We start from the raw sequence: 8,927 nt of genomic DNA, 5'->3' as shown, positions 1-8,927 counted from the left end.
ATGTAGTAATTAAATTAATATTATCACCGGCAACGTGCTCGAGGATTCTGCTACTAAATTTTATTTACACCCTTCAACACTAAGATTTAAACGACACTACGCTGTTCCAGAAACAAGAAATCTATCCAGACAATTATTGACTAGTTTATAGGTACAAATTTATTTATTGAATCTTCATGTAGAAATACAGATATACGTATAAAAAAAATACAAAGGTGATCTTATCGCTAAAGGGCGATGTCTTCTAGATTTTCAGTTTCAGAACCTTTGGGCGCAGGACACGATACAGAAGCAACGGTTAGAAGTACACATATTAAGAGAAACCAGAGTGTTTCTCTTCAAAACGCATCAATCGTTTGCCTTTTCCTAAAGAGTTTCGTAGAGGGGAACACTCAAATGCCGCACAAATTTTCTATTTAAAAATGTTTTAACTAAAAAAAATCTCTTAATATCTAACTGTAAACAGCCGCACAAATTTCTCAGGCAAAGTTTTAATAACTCAGAAAATCTTTGCATAACTCACTTCGCCGCACAACAATAATTCCACAAAAAGTTTAATAAATTCTAAATAACTCTTCTGGCAGACTCCCAAATCTTGACTTATTAAACCATATAAAACGTTTCTTTGACTCGATAATACTTTTTCAAAGCCTCTTAGAGAAAATGTGAGTTATAAGTGTTTATTATTTATTATTATTATAAAATAAAAATTTCAGAATTATTATTTATACTTAGTAGAAATTTTTAGTTTTTTCCGAAAAAATTTCCACGAGAATATTCATATGGGCTTGAAACAAAGTGTATGCAAAGTATACAATATTTCTCAATTTACAATAGTCATTATAATATAGAAAGTTTGCAAGGGCCAACTTATCTCTAAAAGAGGTCTCCGCCAGACAACCCATAATTTATTATTTTTAACATTTTTAAGTGCTTGCGTGTTCAGGAAAGGCTGTTATAAAATTTAATATTATAGAAACGTTTCTAAAAGGTTGACATTTTTTGTAGAAGAATAAAGGCTATACTGCTACATACCTACACTATGCATACGAACAGTATATTTATATTTATTTTTTTGAGTCTAAGACAAAGCTAGTCAAAGGAAGTAAAAAATTAAATGTAAAAACACTATCCCTATTTAAACTTTTATACCTTTCCAACTACCAAGTAAACTTTTGCGCATCCCTATTGTATTTACTTACCTTGACGTGCCTATTTAAATGCAAGTATTTCCTTTTCACCTCTTTACTGTACCTTTTAACCAAATAGCCCTTAAATACCTTTTAAATAAAAAAGTAGTCCACTTTGATTTGAGCACTCATGTCCGTGCGGAAAGGAGATTAGTTCTTTCGGACTACATAGTCTTTCCTGCAACAAGAGTTCAGGTAGGGTTTCCTACAATGGTTCCCTAAATGATACCATAAAAAGAGCTCTTACTACCATTGACGTTCCTGCTGTTATCGAGCCTATAGGAATTAGTCGCGATGATGGCAAGAGACATGATGGATTGACATTGGTTCCCTAGGAAAGGGGACGGGTGCTTTTGTAGGACATTACCTGCGACACACTTGCTCCGTCTCATGTCAGGGAAATAAAAGTAGAAGCCGCAGCGGAAGAAGCTGAAACAACTAAACGGCACAAATATTCGTCAGTAATTCCAAATTACATCTTTGTGCCATTTGCAGTCGAACCACTTGGATCTTGCAGTTGCAGTGCTAAATTTTTTTTAAATGAGATAACTCCGTATTGCATCTACTGGTAACAAGAGGGCTGCTGGTGCATTTTTGTCCAAAGAATCGGCATAGCGATTCAACGGAGAAATGCTGCCAGTATTCTTGGCGCAATTCCACAAGGACGTGGTTTGTACCAATACTATCTGTAAATATTTAGTTATTAAGTCGTGAATGGAAAAAACGAGCGGGAAACATAAACGCGCGCGGTTGTGTTTTTTCTTGCTACTATTAAAATTACTTTAAATATAGTTCAGATCAGGTGTAAAGTGTATATATTTAGTTATTTAGTTTTAGTTTTGTATTTAGTTTGTTTTTCTTCTATTTTCGGTAAGTGTATGTAAATATTTATTATATAGAATGAACGAACCTCCGGACCCGGGTGGCGGGAATGATTTTAATTCACAATATATTCCGCAACCTAGCAATTTTATTACAATTGATTACGATGAATCGAGTATGGAAACTGATCACTCTATGAGTAAAAAGCCACTTAAAAGATCTCGTCTTCATAAAATTTGTAAACAATGTAATAAAAAAGTTAGAAAAAACGCGGGAAACCAAAAAGTTGGTTGTCATTGTTCGGAGTCTGAGAAATCAGATGAGACGAATAAAAATGAAAATAATAAAAATGTCCCCGTTTCGGTACCACAATCACAGCTCCAACCTGATAACACTGTCTCTAAAAATCCCATAGGCAGAAATATTTATAATGAAAATGATGTGTCTCCTTATTTAATTCATGTTCAAAAAATTACAAAAGGTGATAACGATGGAACGATTTTACACCCAATCACATTCGGAGATTTCCTTATGAAAAATAAAATATATAATATTATTAACGGCAGCTTGAAAAAGATAGGACGAAACCGAATTTCTGTAGCATTTAATAATTTTAAAGATGCGAATTCTTTTTTAAATAATAGCCTGCTTCTTGAAAATAGTTATCACGCTTTTATACCATCTTTTAATGTTATTAGAATCGGTATCGTTAGGGGTGTGCCAATAGAATGGTCCCCAGAAGAAATTATAAAAAATATTTCTACACCTATTGGTTGTGGTAAAGTTGTAAAGGTTAGACGTTTAAATTACAAAACTGTTGTTGAAGGCGCTACTGTGTGGAAGCCCACACAATCAGTAGTAATCTATTTTGATGGCAAGGTCCTCCCAAAAATAATTTTTATATGTTACAATTCTCTTCCAGTCGAGCTTTACATCTTTCCCACAATCCAATGCTACAAATGTTGTCGTTATGGACACACAAAATTGCAGTGCAGGTCTAAGCCAAGGTGTTTAAAGTGTGGTCAGGAGCACACATCAGAATCATGCAATGCCAATGATGATAATTATTTTTGCTGTTTATGTTCTGGCAACCATATGGCAAATAGTAAAGCGTGCCCTGAATTCAATAGGCAAAAATCTATTAAATTACATATGGCTGAAAAGTGTGTATCATATGCAGAGGCTAATAAAGAGATACCAGCATCATACAAATCTTATTCAGAAGTTAGTAAAGAAGTAAATATTAGCCAAAATCCTAATAAATCATACAAAAAAACATTTATATCTAGACCTCGGGATCCTATTAAGCCTAATATAGGTTATGATAAAATTGCTCATAAAAATATAATAAAAGAATTTTCATTCAATGAATTTGAAAAAAATTCAACTCCAGTAGATATCATTAACTCTAAAAATGATTTTGCCAAAATTTCAGATGTGCTTTCACTATTACAGAGTTACTTACAAAACAACAAAAGTTTACCGTCCATCGTTGCCCCTTTAATACAGTGTATCGTAAATATAATTCAAAATGGACAGTTCCCAGATAATAATACAGTGGAACGCCAGAAGTGTAATTAATAAAAAAAACGACATAATTTATTTATTAAATAATTATAAACCTTTTTTATTTTCTATCTCAGAAACTTGGCTTAGGCCAAGTAATAATCTTAGGTTTCGTAATTATAACACCATCAGAGAAGATAGACTAGATGGTTTTGGCGGAGTAGCCTTTCTCATTGAGAAAAACGTTCCTTTTAATTTAATTAATATTCCTGTACATAGTTCTGAACTTTCTATTTTAGCTATAAGTGTACATAACATATCTTTTGTGTCTGTATATATTTCTCATATTTCTAATAATATTTTAAATGAAATAAATAATATTTTAGCATCACTTCCAAAGCCGTTAATAATAACAGGGGATTTTAACTGCCAGCATCAGTCCTGGGGTAGTTCAGTAAGTAACAGTTATGGTAAAAAGCTTTTAGATATTCTTGATGTAAATAATTTGTGTATTATTAATTCTGGAGAGCCTACAAGGCGGACTCTGCCTTTTGAAGGTAAAAGCGTGGTGGACTTAACTATTTGTTCTCCACAGTTTGTGCCACAATTAACATGTTCTGTATTAAGTTCAACCTATGGAAGTGATCATTTTCCTGTAATCACTTCTTGTGCTATTAATAATGTAAATATACCAAAACAGAACATAAAACTGCTCCCTAGATATAATCTTAATAATGTTACATCAGAAACATGGGAGCAATTTAGTAATAAAGTAGATACAAAATTGCTACAATTATTGTTAAATGATGCACTTATTGATGCTCCTGTTTTCACGGACGTCTTGATTGAAAGTGCTAATGAAATCTTCCCAGTGAAAAATGAAACTTCTCATATTCCTAGTCCACCTTGGTGGGATAAAGATTGTACGGAAGCTATAAAAAAAAGAAAACAGGCTGAAAAAAAATATAATAACAATATGTGTTTGGAAAACTATCTGTCATTAAAAAATATTGTAAACAGTACTAGATTACTTTTTAAAAGAAAAAAATGTGATGGTTGGAGAAATTTCTGCTCCTCCTTATCTCCTCATACTCCTCCATCAGATGTATGGAAAAAGATAAGAAGATTCAAGTCAGCATATAATACAACCCATTCTGTATCACTCCCCAGCAGTATAGCAAATGATTTTCTAGATAAACTTGCTCCTCCAACAGTTAACATAAATATTAACCTATTAGACAAAAATAGCATAGCAGACGAACATGACGAATCTACAGGATTAAATTCTTCCTTTAGCAAAACGGAATTAAAAAATGTATTATCTTATGTCTCAGACTCTGCCCCTGGACCTGATGGTATATATTACTCATTTATTTCCCATCTTAATGACAATAGTTTGACAATATACCTAAAAATATTAAACACTATTTTTCAGTCTGGCAATATCCCATTAGAATGGAAATGTCAACTTATTATCCCTATATTAAAAACAAACAAGGATCCTCTCCTCCCATCCTCATATCGCCCCATAGCTCTTTCATCAGTCCTTTTAAAAATAATTGAACATTTAGTTAAAAATCGCCTTGAGTGGTTCGTAGAAAGTAACTCTCTTCTTTCTTCGTCCCAGTTTGGTTTTCGGCGAAATAAAAGCACGTACGACAATATAGGTATATATACTTCGGATATAAGATTAGCTTTTTCTGTAAATAAATTTGTGCTTTCAGCCTTCCTAGATCTGTCGAATGCCTATGATAATGTCATTGTATCAATACTAAGACAAAAATTATTCAGTCTTAAAATCCCCAGCAAAATTATTTCATTTATAATAAATATGCTTACTGATAGATCAATTATTTTTTACAATAATAACCAAAAATATTTAAGAATCCTCACCAAAGGTTTACCTCAAGGGTCAGTTTTAAGCCCCTTGTTGTTCAATTTGTATACCCATGATTTAGATTTAGCAATTGACAAGAATGTTGATGTTTTGCAATATGCGGATGACTTACTTTTATACATAAAAGGAAATAATATTGATGATGCGTCTGCGAAATTAACGGAATCTCTGTGTTATCTTAAACGGTGGTTAGATAATCATGGTCTCGATTTATCACCACCAAAAAGCTCCGTCGTTCTTTTTCATCGAATGCGTAGAGCTCCATTACTTCATGTGACTTATGACAATAGTATTATACCGCAAAAAAACCATCATAAATTTTTAGGTATTATTTTAGACGAAAAGCTTTCAGGAACTCCTCACTTTAATTTTATTATAAATAGATGTGAGAGAAATCTAAATATTATGAGATGTCTTGCAGGTGTATGGTGGGGTGCCCATCCCTTTTACTTAAAATTGATATATAACGCATTAATACGTAGCATATTAGAATATGGCACCTTCTTGCTAGAACCTGGGTCAATGTCGGGATTTAAAGCATTGGATAAAATTCAAAGTAAATGTCTTAGGATCATCTGTGGGGCCATGAAAACTAGCCCTATTAATGCTTTACAGGCTGAATGCTGTGACCCTCCTTTGCATTTACGTCGTCAATATTTGGCAGACAAATACCTTTTTCGCTGCCTTCAAGTCACTGATCATCCAATTATCGCAAAGCTCCAACAACTTGCTTACTTTGTTTCTAATAGTTCGTATTGGACAAATAAACCAAACCCGTGTTTAGTTACAAGTTATTTTAAATTGAAATCTCTTTCCGCTCCAATTCAAAGCTCTTGTAATTTACCAATTTTCTCTTGTTCATACAATGCCCTTACTTCTAGTCCTAATGTTGTAAACTTTGACATAGAAAAAACAAATTCTTTTAGGGCTGATGAAAAATTTAAAAGAATAATTAAAACACGATTTAGCGATTATCATTATATTTTCACAGATGCGTCAAAACATTTTGCCAATAGTAATGTCGGAGTAGGAGTTTTTCACTTTCAATATAATATTGTTCAAAAAATCAAACTCCCTCCTGAATGTACAGTATTCTCTGGGGAATGCTTAGGCATTTTAAAAGCTTTAGAATATATAAGGTTAGCTAAACTTAAAAAATCCATAGTTTTCACAGATTCATTAAGTTCTATTCAAGCTCTTGTCAAGAATCCTTTTAAAATTAAACAACAGCATCCTTATATATTTGGCATTAGACAATTATTAACGGAGTGCACTGAGAAAGGCATTTTAATAACGCTTGCTTGGATCCCTAGCCATTGTGGAATAGAGGGAAATGTTAGAGCAGATACTCTGGCTAGAGAAGCTACAATAAGTGGTGACCTTTTTCCATATAAAATTTCCTACCCAGATTTATTAACTTTGCCCAAACTTTGTATGGATAAGTCGTGGCAAGAGTCCTATGATCATAGTAGTAGGCAAAAAGGAACGTATTATTATAGTTTACAATCTGAAATTTTGGTAAAACCATGGTTTTATAATATGGATTTTAATAGAAAAGGCTGTAGCATAATATCGAGACTAAGGCTTGGTCACACTTGTTCTCCACACCATCTGGCTAGATTTAAAATTATTTCCAGTCCGTCCTGTTTTTGTGGTTATGAAACGGGGGATATTAACCATCTTTTATTCTCTTGTCCACTTTTCAACCGCTCCCGTTTCCTAGAGTCACTGATTAAATATAAAATTCCTTTTCCTACATCTATAAATTGTTTATTGTCTTCTAGAAAGTATGATATATATAAAATTCTATTGGATTATATATTTCTTAATAATATAGACATTTAATATACTGTATATGTTTTTTTATTTATTTTTATTTTTTCCTTTTCATCATAAAATATATTATTTTGTTTCTTCCTATCCTGTTCTGAATCCTCTCATAAATTCCTCTTGTCCGTTATCCACAATTTTTGAACATTTTTTTTAATTCCTGCTCGTCATTGGCAATGCACTAACGTGCAGTCCATAAAAAAAAAAAAAAAAAAAAAGTCGTGAATGAAAATATGTATAATCTATACAAATAAATAAAATTGGAGTGTCTATTTGTTATATTAAAATAATCGCTGTTAACTAAATGCATATGGATTTATACACGGTACATATACCAAAATAACATTTTTTACAATTTTTATCTGTCTGTCTGTTTGTTCCGGCTAATCTCTGACATGGCTGGACCGATTTTGACGGGAAATTCACTGGCAGATAGCTGATGTAACAAGGAGTAACTTAGGCTATTTCTATTTTAGGAATTTATTTATTTTGTAACTCTACGAACTGAAAAATATATTTTTTTATTCCACGCGGACGAAGTCGTGGCCACAGCTAGTGTTTAATAAACAATTAAGCCAATTTTTACGGTTATTTTCAAATAGTCCGATGAAGTTTGATCGTACATCATTGATCGTCGTGCTGTGGTTGTATACTCTAAAATGTCATTGTCAAATTAGAGAAAACATTTAGCAACGGCCTTAGTTTTTTGATCTAAAAACTTTTCAAACTTATAATAAGAGTGTTCTTAACAATACAATGATAAGAAATTTGTAAATAAAAGGAAAAATGGAAGAATGCAGGTTTGTACTTAATATTAATTCGAGAGTGTGGTGTTCTACAAATATAGTTTTAAAAGTATGAATTGATATTGCAATCGAAATTTACTTTAATATCGTCACGTATTTTTACAGATTAGTTTCGGAACTACCGAATAAAATGGCACATTTAGATATAATGGGAATAGGCGAAAGCAACGTCAACAATGCTACGCCTGAACAGACTAGTTCACGTGTACTCAGAAAACGGAAATCCTTTGCTCCAGAAGCGACTAAATCTTCAAATCGTCGAGTTAGTATGAAACCTCGCAAACATAATATTTCAGAAAATGCGAATCCCAAACAAATAGAAGCGTTGTATCTTAATAAAAAAATTAACACATGTACTCAAACATTAGAAACAATTTATGAGGAACCAAAATCTAGTAATAATGAATCAAATTCTTTTATCGGAGGACGAAAAATTAAAAGACTGTTAACATTCCAAATAGGTAGCCAATACACAAAAGAAAAAATTAAAAAACGTCGAGCTAAAATCAAGAAGCTGCTTGGAAATAAATCATTTGTCAATAGAAAGAAGATACCCATGAATGTGTTTCTTAAGACAATTGAGTGTTTGGAGTTGGATGAAGTGATCCACACTGAGAATAAAACTATTGATAGTGTGAAAGGATAGTGGTAATGTGTACCTAAGGTAAATCAGTTTTCTATAATATCATTTGAAAATAACTCAATACAACTGTGACATTTAATAAACTTTTGTTTAATTTTTGTACTTCTGCTTTTTATTTTCTTATAAATAAGTGTCATTGAGCTTATAACCATTAATAAAAGTTTTGAACATACAATTCAAAGATGTCATTATGGTTGTAATACCAATAGAAAATGCTTTTTAAATCATGACTT

General features: G+C 32.2%; 1 protein-coding gene across 1 annotated transcript; it reads left to right on the top strand.

Annotated features, from left to right (window-relative positions):
- Positions 1–7,825: 7,825 nt before the first annotated feature.
- On the top strand, positions 7,826–8,794 carry LOC123653439. Its single transcript, XM_045589435.1, has 2 exons — positions 7,826–8,045; positions 8,157–8,794. Exons 1-2 carry the CDS (start codon positions 8,032–8,034, stop codon positions 8,695–8,697), a joined length of 555 nt encoding a protein of 184 aa, XP_045445391.1. The 5' UTR covers positions 7,826–8,031; the 3' UTR covers positions 8,698–8,794.
- Positions 8,795–8,927: the final 133 nt, after the last annotated feature.

This window comes from Melitaea cinxia, chromosome 5 (assembly GCF_905220565.1).
Source record: "Melitaea cinxia chromosome 5, ilMelCinx1.1, whole genome shotgun sequence".
NCBI lineage: Eukaryota > Metazoa > Arthropoda > Insecta > Lepidoptera > Nymphalidae > Melitaea > Melitaea cinxia.
This window is presented reverse-complemented; position numbering and strand designations above follow the sequence as displayed.